Genomic DNA, 14,753 nt, shown 5'->3' with positions numbered 1-14,753 from the left:
CCAAAATCAGAACATGCATTAATTCAAAAACGCTCAGAAATTAAACTAAAAAAAAACTAGTTTTTAAACTGCAAGTACGGAGAGATATGAGAACTTAAAACGAACAGAAATTATTCCGTATGTGAAAGGGGCTGTCCCCTCCTCAACGTCTCGCTCTTTACGCTACAGTTTTTTTTATTGTTTTAAAAAGTAGAGTTGTGAGAAAGAGTCAAACTTTAGCGTAAAGAGCGGGGTGTTGAGAAGGGGGACAACCCCTTTCATATACGGAATAATTTCTGTTCGTTTTAAGTTTTAACATCGCTCCTTATTTGCAATTAAAAAAATTGTTTTTTTATTATTTAATAGTATGAAGAGACTATCTTTGGCCAGCCCTTACGCTTGCAAACCTTCAACAGAAAAATTAGCCCAATACCATCACACCGGTTTTAGTTGATTTTTAGCTTTGTTTTCTTTGACAAAGAAATTAAACAGATCTAGATACAAAAGAATGCTAGTTTCTCCTTTTATGCAAGGAGGGACGCACCAACTAGCTCAAAGGAAGTGGTATAATTTACATTTTCAAAATTGAACAGGACAGAAAAAATACAGTTTTTATACTTATCGAGAGAACAGTGTTTTCTCCGATGATGGAAAGGAGCAAAAATGTGTCAAATTACAATGAGCAAACGAATGATATAGCTTCATTTTAGAATACAACACAAAACTTATATTAACTAGCCTTTGAGCCAGCGGCATTAAAAGGTATTTCCCCGGTCACAGTCATTCCCACCCTATAGACAGCAGAGGTGTATATACCGTCGCAAAGAGGATAAAGATATAGGCTACTATAGAAATTCTTATACCTTTTTATATCATTTTTAAAATAATTTGAGGTCCATCTTTTCGTTACGGGATTAAGGAATGATACAATACACATAGATCATTTGCAGGAAGGATCCAGATATCGAAGACATTCCTTCATATCACTACTCCAAGATAGATTGGAAACATCTCCTTCTAGTTCTTAGTATATTAAAAGGCGTAGTGTTTAGGGCATCCTTAGACAAATCATTAGTATACAAGAACCTTTATGGACAAAGCTAAATGCTTTTGTGGCTCTGTTAACACGCACTCAAATTTACTTACGTCCTTAATATCGTAAAACGAAAGTGAAAAAACGTTTAAATATGAACTTGTCACTGTGTAAATAGTTTGTTGATTATCTACATTACTACGTTCCAACAACGGCTGCCTACACTGCTGCTAAATTAATATGTAGTATTTTGAACCTGAAAATTCAACAGTGCTCTAGCATTCAATGTCACCATTTTATCTGTTCTCCAGTATCTCAGGGTCAGCCAGAATAACACCCATCACTAAGTTCTAGACATCCAGAAAAACAAATAAGATTTATTTTAGAGCTGTAGGAACTCCAGCCCCTCTCTGTCCTTCAAATGTACGACCAGCACAAATTTAGAAAATTGGACAATAATTAATCGAGTAATCAGGGGAAATGCCCTGTTTGCTGACGTTAAATGAAGACACTTCTCAGAAAACAAAATCAGACCTCATTAAGTGGCCGAATTTATAAAACCTGGAACCAAATAGCTGTTGGAAAGAATGCCAAGCCCCTCAATTCTACTTTCGGAACAATAAACGAATAGAACAAATTCAATTGCTTTTCGGTCTGGTTGGCAAAAACAAGTGAATTGACAAAATACTATTTAGATATAGCAAGATTTTAAAGGTTATAAGAGAAAAGAGAAGATGAATGGAATATCAGTTCAAATAAGAATAGGTTTGAAATGTCAGAACTGGGAAGGTTTATCAATCGCAATGGAAGATGACATATTGCAGAATTCTAAAAAAAAGTCCATTCTCGACTTAACATAATCACCAATACTTTCGGAACCTTTCCTCATGATAAACCATAAAGGAAATGTTTATGGTTTTAAATGATAATCTTATGTCGTAAAACATAGATGAAGCTGCAATAGCCGGCGATTTTTATTAGAGAAATAATGGTATACCACCCAACTATAATAGACTTGGAACTTAGGGCAACATATTTGACGGAGGTTCACTACAATCTGGAGTGTCACAATATCCACTTTGGAAACTATTCTTAAACACGCTTATGAAGTATCCGCTATTACTTTTGCATGTATTTCGGCATCAGGGGCTTAACGCTACGATGGATTTATGGTAGTCGTAGTCTATCACTTCTTTGTAGGAAGAGGGAGCGCAAGCTTAAAATAAAACTTCCGAGGGTGGGGGGGGGGAGGTTACAACAACGTTATCCATCGATAACGTTTGTGAAGCAATAAGGGCTTATTAGGTTTATAAGGGCACAATAATTTATAAGTTTTGCAACTTTCTCTATCCCTCTTTTGCTCTAGCGTTTTCAATAAGTTTCAATAAGTTAATTGAATAAAAACACAAGTTTTTTAACTGAAAGTTAGGAGCGACATTAAAACTTAAAACGAACAGAAATTATTCCGTATTTAAAGTGGGCGAACTCCCATATATACGTTATAATTTCTGTTCGTTTTAAGGTTTGATGTTGCTCCTTACTTTCAGTTGGAAAAACCTTTTTGGTTAACTTAATTTCTGATTTTTTTAAAATAGTGCTGGAAAATCCGGTGCCCCCTTCACAGCAATGTGCCTGCCTCCATGGAAGGATCCGCCTACGTAAACCCCCCCCCCCACCAGTAACAGAAAAAATCTCCTTTGAAAACGTCTGTATACTTTCCAATATCCAATCCTATATGCAAACATTGGGCGAAGTTCATAACTTGCAGCCCTTCCCCCGGGAACTGTAGGGGATTAAGTCTTCCTCAAAGACATAGTTATTATATTTTTCGACAGTACTGAACAAAATGACTATCCCAAAATTTTGATCAAGTGACTTTGGGAAAAAATAAGCGTGGGAGGGGGTCTAGTTGCTCTCCATTTTTTGGTAACTTAAGAAGACACTAGAACTTTTAATTTCCGTTCAAATGAGCCCTCCAAGATATTCTAGGACCACTGGTCGATACGATCACCCCTGGAAAAAAAAACAAATAAAGGCGCATCCGTGATCTTTCTTCTGGCAAAAAATACTTAATCCATATTTTTGCAGATAGGAGCTTGAAACCTCTACAGTAGGGTTTTCTGATACTCTTAACTGATAATGTTTTTTCATTAAGATTATATGACTTTTAGGGGGTATTTCCCCCTTTTTCGAAAATAAGGCAAATTTTCTCTCTTGGTGAAACTTGTATATTTGAAATCAACATAAAAATGTGATTTATTTGATGCAGCTATTGGTATCAAAATTTTGTTTTATTTAGTTTTCCGTTACTATTGAGCCTGGCCGCTCCTTACTTACAGTTCGTTACCATGAACTGTTTGATGACACCGATGATGATAATAACACATGTTTAGTTCACTAAAGATACCCGTAAACCATCTATAATAAAAGTTACTGCATGTATAGCTAACGTTACTGCTTTTCTGTCGTTAAAGTTTTTTTTTCCTTTTCACGTAACATTGACTGGAGTCTATTAAATTCATTCAATTACATTTAATTTATTTACTGTGTTTAACACTTTTGTTTTATTGATTTAGTACTTAATTGAAACGTATGTATTCCCCCTCTTTTACAGGCCTAAGAGCCTTTAGGGGGTTAGAAGAATGTATTCGTTGTGTGATTAACTAATTACGAATAAATCTTATCTTATTTTATGACAACTTCAGTTAAAAAAAAACAAAAAAAAAAAACAGTTTTTAGTAACTTTTAGTGAACCTGGAACGCACCCTTGATTTACTAGGTCAGTTCTTATAATAGCTTACTTGTAAAGCGTTAGCAGCCCGCAATAATTCTCCGATCCTTCCCGGTTCTACTTGAACTTCTCCTCGATACATGAACTCCAACAATGTTCGAAGCTCCCAGGCTGAAATGCCTTGTAATACTACTAACGGATGTTTCGACGGATGAGTAGTAAATAGCCGCTCTAGGTAGGAACTGGAAAAGATATGAAAATTTTTAAAGAAAAACTTATAAAGAAGAAAGTAGCATAATGTATTTGACTGGAAAATAGAAAATTTCAAGTCTCCATTTTGCAAACACAACACTTTGAACATACTCTTCGAACCATTATCATTCCCAAAACCATGGCTATTGAAATCTGTATTGTTTACTAAAATAGAATATGTTATAAGTACTATATAGAAACTGAAAATGGGACAACAGCTAAATAAAGTCATCTTTTTTCTTCTATTAATTTGTAAAAAGCAAAATACCAAAAACAAGTCTTTTCTTTAGGCTCTCAAACCTATATCTTGAAAATCATAGTCGTTTTCTTGGACAAGAGTATTTTACACATACGGTACTCTAACTTGGAAGGCCAGTACATTGAGAACAGGAAACTGATAAAAGTTGAAGGAAAATTACGCGTGCCATCTATAGTTGCCCAGCAAGAGGTCAATATAGAAATATTAACTTTATTTAATTTAAGTTAATCTGCTAAATACCAGCACTTTAAAGGTTAAATATAACTTTATATAAGAATTATATAATTTTATTTATCTAGGTCCATCTACATTGAGTCTTCGCTTCAACGATCCATCGACCCTGATTTACGACTGGTTAGTTGGACACTTCGCAAACTTTACTCTCCTATAGACATCGCTACTATCGACAAGATACTTATCGGGTTTAGAGGCAGATATAGTATTCGCATATACATTTCTTTAAACCTAATAAATACTATATGATAATACAGGGCTAAGCCCATACTTTCTATATTTGCAATGCGTTCCTTTACTATTAAAAGGAGACGAAGTTGCATGAATTCAAGCTTGTTTCGGTACCAGCTAGGACAGGTATCAGTTTGACAAGGATCATCTCTGGCTGAGGCAGAAATGCTACGACCGACAACTGGTACTTAAAGGTCAATCTTTGGCTTCGAAAGTGGTATAACAGTGGTTTAACAAATGGCAAAAAAGTTAGGACATCGTGTTTATACCATCGATACATCACACACCTAGAGTCGACAAAAATAAGCAGAGCCTGAGATTAATAAATTTTAGAACCCAACAAAGATTTGAAAGTATGAACTAGATACGAGAGAGCAATGTTACATGCAGCATTAAACACTATCGGCCAATGGCACTTCTTTTTTGTTCTAATAAAAGTTGGTTGTGTACACATTTCTGTGCTTGTAAAGGAAATCAATAGCCAAGCGAAGAGCATTTCCCTTCGTGAGGCCTTTATAAGCTTGGGTATGGCTTTGTCCGGGTATTTTACAAAGTCAAATCTTCAAACACAGTTCTGCCATGAGAACATAGGAAATTTACATGCCAGATTGCAGGGATCCTTTTTGAAGCAAGCTAGAATACCGGGAAACACTATTCTGCAGCAAAATGAGCTCAGTGTGGTACCTGTTCAAGGGAAGAAGACCGTAAGGCTACCTTAGACTGTGCCATCTATAAAAAATGCACCTGTAAGGGACATGCAGCTACTGCTAGGTCAAGCTACGCCTAAAAACGAACTGTTTATTGATTTTAATGGTAGTTCTTTCGATGCATTTGAGGAGAAAAGGCCAAAAGCTTATGTTTCCATCTAAACATTCCATAAATTGGAACCCTTTAGAAGATTGGAGTCAGTTTCATCCCAATCTACCTTGGGTATTGTGAAAGACATCCTATTAGTTGGGAGTTAAAAAATCACCCTCCAAAGATTCTTTGACCCCAGTATACTCGAAACTGGACCTTAGAATTAATTGTCTAAGCCGTTGATAAGCAAAATGGAAGTAAAATTACTAAAGAAACATTAGGCTGAAATTCGATAAAACCCAACAATATCATGATCACCCCCAAAAGCTTAGGGAAGATATAATTTTACAACTGTCATCTTTTATTATACGCTTTCTTGAGAGTTGTCATTTCCAAAATGTGTTAATTACTCTTACATGCAATATCTGAGAATCTTTACAGTCTCTTCAATCGAAAGCAGAGAATTTTCTTTTAGAACTTAGAAACCCAAGAATCTTTTAGGTTTTTGTGCCGCTTGAAAGGAAGTGGAAAGTTTATGTTGATATTTAGGGTCATCGACTCGTACAATTACCTCGTGGGAAATTTCCTCTTTAATCTCGTGGATTCCTTAGCTTAAAATAACATTTTCTAACAAAGAAAATATATTTGGGACGTGTCTCTATACCCTTGATTAAACTCATGAAATCCAATGCGTATTATAGCAAGTGGTGCGGCAGTAACCCCTATGGATTTTTTTAATAGAAACTTTTTCATCGTAAATATGCAATATCCCGTGGAAAAAATTGAATTGGAAGTAATCTTTGGGAGGAGCAAACTTAAAAACTAACTGAATACTTAACGTAACACTCAATCACTTTAACTTCAAAAAAGTAGTTGAAGGTTTCTGTTCCCTGTGTCATGCTCCAAGTTTCTGATATTATTTTTCGACAGTCAAACGGTTTTAAATTGACATGGATCAAATATGCAACTTTTGAAGTAAGACAAAAGAAAGATAAAAATATTTGATATGCTGTTGTTATGGCATCAACAAAAACATTGTCTTGATTATAAACAGCTGTGATGAACATTTACGGTTGTTCTGTAAAAGCGCCGAGGATACAAAGATGACCACCAAACGCAGATCAATGAAAAGGGTATGTTGTACGCTTCTTGTAAACACCCTGAAGAATGTTGCTGAGCTTTAAGAGCTCCCCATCCCCACTCTTTAATGACTAAAAGTGTATAAAAATGCATGATTCTAAATAATAAAACAATTTCCTGGCACAAACTCTAACCGTTTTGGCCCCCCTCCTCAAAAAAACCTGCAAGAGCTTTTACTAGCCGTATTACACGCCAGCAATAGCAAGAAAACCCTATTTCTTATTCATGACTTACCCGTCAAGATGATCAGAAGGCTTAGAACATGCGCCTTTTCCTAAGCCTTGGATGAAAATTGAAAATTCTACTAATACAACCGGTTATGTCTGTAACCCCGGGCAATCACTATTATTAAGCTATAATAATTTTTTTTGGATGGGGGGAGGGGACTTTATATTGCTGTTTGGGCGAAGGTGGAAAAAAAGTATTTTCTCCGGTTCTCACAAAAGAGTAAAGGCTGCGATTTTTTCTCATTTTTGCACGCTCTTTGGTAAGTTTGCCTACAATTTAAGATATATTGGGTTATTGGGCCCAAACAGCCCAAATCCTCACAAATTCACTCGTGAATAATTTTCTTATCCTTATTTAGCTAAAATTTTGAACAACGAAAACATATCACATTAAAAAAGAAATATCAATATTAATTTCACTGGAATCCATTCTTCTTTCAAAAGCAATAGAAAATAGTCCATTGAAAACATTATTATAGTATCTGATGAATCTGAAGAAGAAATTTATTTTATGATTCATTAATCCATCAACTATTTGTCAAGATCATTTTAGTTCGATGATCGTATCGAGAATTTCAAATGGTTCTGGAAACTTTCTTTTTCCAAAAAAAGATGGAAGCAAACGGGCGAAGACCTTGTGCCCCATAAGAAAAACAACTCTTCCGACATATCTGTCGGAATAAAAGTTGAAATAAAAGATCATTTGTTGCTAAATTCTCCTGGTTTTCAAGAGGAAAAGTGTGAAATGCAGCATTTCTAATTTGGGCTCTGGAAAACTTGTCTCAAAATTACCATATTTTGCAGTTAAATAAGTCATGGCTCACATGCTAAACGTACCAATATTTTTGGAATTTTCAACAAAAAAAAGGCATAAAGCAAAAAATATTATACTTCTTTTAAAAACAAGCCTGTTAGATGATTATAATTCCACTGGAAAAAGAATTAGTTGAAAAGGAAAAAATAAGCTATATCTGTCGAAATAAATTATAGTTTGAAGGCTAAATCTTGAAGTTTTCGATATAAAAAGTGAGAAACGCTTTCATTTTCTAATTATGGACTCGCGAAAACTTATCTTGGTGACAATAGTATTGTATCACAGGCAAGGCAATAGCGCTGCCTAAGTAAAGAGCGATGTGGACACAATGTACTATTTATTTATTTTTTTCATCAAGGCACCACGGATAGAAGGAGTTGCCGTAAAAACTTCGGAAAGAGGTCCATCAACTGGAAATTAAAAGTTCTAGCGTCATTTCAAAAAGTCAAAAGAGATTGGAGCACGACCAGCCCCCCCCCCTTCCATGCCCATCAATTCCTAAACACACTCAATAAAAATTTCGAGATAGCCATCTTATTCAAAATAGTTGAAAGGTCCAGTAACTATGTCTTTGGAGATTTCGTCAGCACTCGTGCCAAGGGTTGTAAGATATGCAATTCGCCCATTATTTAAATACAGAATTTTCGATTGAGAAAGGTTTGTTTGAAAATATTTGACCTTTAGTATCCAAAAAGACGAAAGGCATTAAGGTGAACCTTTAAGAGAATTTGAGGGGAGTGTTGAGCTAAACCAAAATACCTTATATGCATACGGGTTGTCAAAAGCGCGGCGTAACTCAAGAAATGATATTGATTTGCTACTTTGAGAAAACGAAGAGAGGGATGATCAATTGACAAAAAAGACAATGTTTGCAAACTACTATTACTACTACTACCACCACTAATAATACAAATACTAGTACTGACACTACAACTACCATTTTTGTGGCGAGTACTACCAAGGCTGAGAATTTTGAAGTGAAAATCTGAGGAAGTGTTGAGGGGAAGGTTGAACTAAAACAAACCATATTATGTGCATACAGTTTGTCAAAAGAACGTATCAGCAATATCATTGCAATGACTTACTGTATCAAGCTGAAACTCCATGGCATCATGAGGTGGATGTTCTCAACCAAAAGTCAACATGTGCATACTGCTACTGTTATTAATACTGCTACTACTACTACTACTACTACTAATACAACTATTATTACTGCTTGAACTACTACCACTACTACTATGCTACAAGTACTATTAAGGCTAAAGGTATAAAGGTGAAAATCTGAAAGGATATTTGAGAGAAATTTGAACTAAATCAAAACCACTATGTGCATGCATATTGTCAAAAGGGCGTATCTCACTAACGGATTAGGTATTAAGTTGGAACTCTCAGAGAATGCTTAAAAGGAAAGATCAATTGACCAAAAGGCAATATATGCACGCTAATATTTATGCTACAACCACTACTACTAATATAACAACTACCACTAAGGCTAAGAGTATTAATGAAGCTAATGGTATTAAGGTGAAACTTTTAGGGAGCATTTAGGGGGAGTTTCAATCAAAAGGACATACAAGCAATTTCATAGGCAATGAAGCGCTATCATAGAAAATTTGGAAATTAGAGGTTTTAGTGTCCTTTTTGCGGGTCAAAAGTATTTGGAGGGCAAGCAGCCCCCCCTTCTCATACCAATTAGTTCTCAGAATACATCCAATCAAAATTTTGAGATAGCTTTTTTTATTCAGCATAGCTAAAAAGTCCAGTAACTATGTCTCTGGGGATATTGGGGATGTCAACCCTTCCAAGCCTTTAGAGCAAGAGCTGTAAGCTACGCAATTTGCCCGTTAGTTATACATTTTATTTGCTATTGGGAAAGAGGGCATGTTTGACCTTTGGTGCTCAAAAAGACCAAGTACATTCAAGTGAAGCTTTCAAAGAATGTTGAGGGGAGTGTAGATCTAAATTAAAACATATTATGTAGATATAGTTTAACAAAAGAGGGAAAGTCAGGAATGACTGAGGGCATTAAGTTGGAAATTAAAGGGAATGGTGAGGGGAATAACTAACTGACCACGGGCGTGTTGAAGGGGAAGTTTAACAAGCGAAAAGGGACTATCTGCAGGGTAACACTTTTGCTACTATTACGACTGCCAAGACTAATAATTTACAAATAAATAATTAATTAGTCTAATACAATTAATAAGTGTATTACGGTGAAACCTTCAGGGAACATTTAGGGGGTCTTGAAGTAAATCAAAAACCAACTGTGTGCGTTCAGGTTGTTAAAACGGTGTATGAGCAATTTCGCAGGAATAGTCTAGAGTATTAAATTGAAAATTTCAGGGCGTGCTACTTCTGCTGCTATTACAAATATTACTATGACTGCTACTACTGAAGCTAAGTGTAGGGATTTGAAACTTTTAGGGATGTTTAGAGGGGTGTTTAACTAAATAAAAACATACTATCTACAAACAGGTTATTAAATGGGTGATGAACAGTTCGCAGGAATGGTTTGGGTAAAAAAAAAAGTTGAAACTTTCAGAACATGCCAAGGGGGTGTGTAGAACAAGAAAAATGTGCGTACTGCTACATTTACTAACACTGCTACTGCTACTATAACTACTGCTAAGACTGCTATTACTACTACGACTGCTACTGCTACGGTTCTTACTATGTGCTACTGAAGCTAATCTTCAGTTATATCTTCAGTAAAACTATTACTAGTGCTACTGAAGCTAAAGGTATTACAGTGAAACTTTCAAGGAATGTTGAGAAGGTCAGTGAACTAAATTGAAACACGCTATGTGGATGCAAGCTATTAATAAGCCGTAACAGCTATATCTCAGGAAAAACTTACAGTATAAATTTGAAACTTTCAGTGCACGCTAAGGGGGATGTTGAACCAACCAAAAAGTACTTTATGTAAATTACCCCAACTGCTTCTACTAATACTACTATAAAGACTAAATGTATTAAGGAGACATTTTAGATAATATTGTATGATATATTAAATTGAACTAGATCTACGTTGTATGGGCAACGTGAGGTGTTGCAGCAAAGTCTTCGACTTCGCCGGGCAAAGTGTTGCGAGAGGGACACTTTGGTTTTGTTTCGTCGCTTCGATTAAACGCTGAAGTCGTTAATCTGTAAGGATCTTATTATTAACAATTCCCCTACATGTCAGACCACTGGAACCAAATTGGTCTTACCATCAAATACAGTGTAAACAAATAATAGGCACACCTACTAGCAAAAGTTACGATTCCCTCATTGCCGAAGAAGATTTGGAGCTAACAGCCGACTGTTGCTTAAAACTCCCCTATATGTCTTACAATTGGTATTGGCCTATTTTTGGTTTCAGTGTGTACATAACTACTGAAGTTGTCAACCCCTTTAAACTTTCAAACTGGTATATCTCTAGCAATGAGAGAACTTTTAAAAGTTTAAGAGACACATTTGATACCACTTCTCTACTGTAATCCCAAGTGCGAAAAAGTCAGCTGAAATCACGGACAGAAAGGGGTAGAAACTATAGATAACAGCACTTTGGGACCCATGGAAAACGCCACTTTTTGCTTCTATAATTTTTTCTATTTATCACTCAAAGAAGATATATCGGCTGTGGTGCCGGGTAACTGCCGCGTATATTTAACCCTTATAGATTTTAGTCCATCTTCAATTTGAAACTGGTGCCTGTCTGCTTGACTGCTAGAACGAGACTTCCCACATGGTTTGACGAAACGAAAGCTTGACTGCATAACTTCAGATAGTTCTCTCTGACATAGGCTATAAAACTCCCCTTCACTTCACTCACTATAGGCTCTGGCTCAAGGACAAGCAAAAACCATCCTTTTTGGCCACAGGCAAGAGTTCTACAAAGCTTTCAAAATGCAAAGTCATACTCATCAATCCGGCCTAAGGTCCACACTTTCCGTAAAAACCGCAGAGGTTAGACCCTTACCACTTTCTAGGAATAAGCTGAAATCGGGGTGCTAGGAATACAAAAAAAAAAAAAAAAAAAACACCACAAAACCAAAGTGCGAGAGCAACACAATTGAAACATGCTGTATGCACACAATCTGTCAAATGACCGTATCAGCAGTAAATTAAGAACGGCTTAGAGTATTAGGTTGAAAGTTTCAGAGCATGCTAAGGGATACGTTGAGCTATTAAAAATGGACTAACTGTATACTTCTACTACTAGTTGTAGCAGTAATACTACTGATGTTAGTACTAATATTAATAAGACTAATGGTATTAATGTGGAACTTTAAGCGACTGTCGAGGGGGATGTTCAGGTAAACCAAGACCCATTATGTACATTCAGGTTATTAACAAGACGCACCGGAAATATTTCAGATACGGCTAAAAGTAACAAGGCCGTGACTAAGTGAACTTCAAAAGATCGAGGTTTAAAATTGAAGTTAGGGTAGCCTTCTGTCTCTCAATTCTCTAGAGTCCGCCGATTGCCAAAACCCTTCAAATAGCACTTATTCATTGGTGGAAATAGCAGGTTAATTATACCAGCTTGTCAATCTGGTCTCTAGGGGTGTTATTGGCGATCTGAAACGATTCTTTCTGGCAAAAAACTTGTAAAATTTCAGGTAGCTGAAAATATTCTATGGGTCTGTTACAGGAAAATACATAAAAAAAAATGGTTGCAATCATCTTACAGTTATTGTCTTCTGCTCATGATAGTACCGATTTTGTTCTAAAAGCAATATCCTTCATAGACTACACTTGTGAAAAAGAGTTAGACATTTTCTAAGCAATTACAGGAAATAGAGCAAAATCCTAGCAAACATTTTGTAGCATCTTCAAGAAGCTACGGCCTGATATTAAAAGCGGTATCTTCCGCCAATGAATACTTGAGTAGTTTTTAAATATATATTTTCAATTTTAACATGGGATTTTCGAGTTGCCTTAAGTTGAAACTATCAGGGCATGACTAAGGAATGATGTACTAAACCAAAGAGGCACAATTTGAATACTATTGCTCCTTACTACTAATACTACCACTACTATCACTAATACCACTCCTGTTGCACTACCATTACTTTTGCTAGTGTATAGGGCATAAAAGGTATACTCTATAACGTATGAAGTAGAAACTTTTACGGAAATTTTATGTTGCTTAAAAGCTAAATCGAAAGGCATTAGGTTTATAGAACTAGGCACTAGGTATGCTGGTTGCCAATCTGACCTCTCGTGAATATCTCAAGACCAACTGAGGGCATTAAGTTGAAACTTTAAGGGCTACTACTATTAATCCTTTTACTCTTATAAACTAAATCAAAAGAGTGTAGGTGCATCCAGGCAGTGAAAATAGCATAGATACAATGTTTTGAGAAAGGTATTAAGTTCTATTTTTCTCGAAAACAGGAGGTGTAAAACAAAATTAAGCAATACTATATGTGTCCAGACTTTCAAAAGATCGTATTTTATTAAAAATTGTCGAAAAATTTTCTCCCACATACAAACAGTAAGCCAAACTATAAATTCTTATAGAAAAAAATAGACAAACAAAAGTATAGAAAACAAAAAGTTTCAGTGTTCTTTTTTTCCCAATCATAAAGATTATGTCAATAAAAAAACGACAAGAGATTAATTTTAAAAACGTTTTCCATAAAATAAGTTTTTCAAAGGAAAGTAAAAAGCTACATTAAAGCAAAAATTAGCAGAAATAAAATCAAATGATTTTCTAGACGTATAACTACCGCAAATCGCTATTAGTAAATAAATGAAACCCAAACCGAGCAGGAATTACATTAAGTAACTGAGTCAAACTCAAAACAAGCAGAAACGAAAATGAGTATAGATAACTGAAGACCATGACTTCTGAAGACCAGAACATAATTTACGCTTTACAGACAGCAAAATACATTATAAATCTTTTCACTTTTTTAACTTTAACAAATCAAAAATTAAAATGTCAGTTTATGTACAATAAACTGTCAATCCACATTTTTTCCTTTTTTTTAAGTAATCGTAGTTATGATTATGTTTCTTTATTTTATTTTTTTCGTCATTATGAGAAACAAAAACATTCAGCACCAAATAAGGATTGTTTCCAGTAAAGTGCACATTACGTTCTGGTTTTCAGAAGCCACGGTAGCGTCAGCTTTACTCATCGTAGTTTCTGCTGGTTTTGAGTTTGACTCAGTTATTTATTGTAATTTCAGTTCGTTTTGGTTTCATTTATATATTGATGGTGAATTGTGGTAGTTTTGCGCTTGAAAAATTATTTGACTATATTTATGCTTATTTTGGTTCAATGTAGCGCTTTACTTTTCTTTGAAAAAAAAATTCTGGAAAAGTTTTCAAAATTAATTTACGTGTAAAATGAGCCATATCATTTAGGTTTCAAGTCTTTGGACTTAATTATCATTATTATTATTTTTTTTATCTGAACCAGATATAATAGGTTCACTAGCTTACACAGAGTTAGAAGGGTCCACATGAAGAGAAAATTAGAAAAGGGAAGGAGTGAGGGGTAGACGGAGAAATATCGAAAGGTGGCGAGGAAGAGGGCGAGAGCAGGAAAGTGTGAAAAAAGCGAAAAGGGATAGAGGTACTGAGAAATAGAAGGGAAAAGAGGGAGGGAGACAGAGAGACAGGGGGAGAGAGTAAAGGAAAGAGAGAGGTGAGCATGGAAGAGAATGGGAGGAGAGAGAAATTAGAGAAAGAGAGAGTAAGATAAAGAAGCAGAGTGACAGAAACTTGGAAGTTTCTCTTCTTTTTTGACTTTTTTGCAGAATCAACTTTTCTCAAGATAATAATATTAGCATCCTCTTCTCTCCCTACAAAATATGTATTTTATATTGGGTCCTCTTCAAAGAAAGTAAACTATCCATAGAATCCTGTTGAATCTTTCGTCTTTCCATAAAGCACCGAATGATAAAATTGCTGTCATTATTAGTCCTTCTTTCTTTTTGTAGTTCTCTTTTTTTCTTTTAAATGATCTTGTACCAAAAGCGTAACTTTCGGCAGGACACAAAACTTTTTAATACTCAGAAAAGCAGAACAAATGAAAGACTTTTCCTTTTTTATTAAAA

General features: G+C 35.3%; 1 protein-coding gene across 2 annotated transcripts in view; it reads right to left on the bottom strand.

Moving 5' to 3' along the window:
• LOC136032232 (protein jim lovell-like) overlaps positions 1-14,753 on the bottom strand; it is a 238,474-nt gene that overhangs the window by 125,154 nt on the left and 98,567 nt on the right. For both annotated transcript variants that reach the window (XM_065712451.1, XM_065712450.1), the window contains exon 3: positions 3,814-3,985. In XM_065712451.1, the coding sequence (XP_065568523.1) occupies positions 3,814-3,985 (172 nt within the window). The remainder of the gene's footprint in view (positions 1-3,813; positions 3,986-14,753) is intronic.

Source organism: Artemia franciscana, chromosome 10 (assembly GCF_032884065.1).
Source record: "Artemia franciscana chromosome 10, ASM3288406v1, whole genome shotgun sequence".
Taxonomy (NCBI): Eukaryota; Metazoa; Arthropoda; class Branchiopoda; order Anostraca; family Artemiidae; genus Artemia; species Artemia franciscana.
This window is presented reverse-complemented; position numbering and strand designations above follow the sequence as displayed.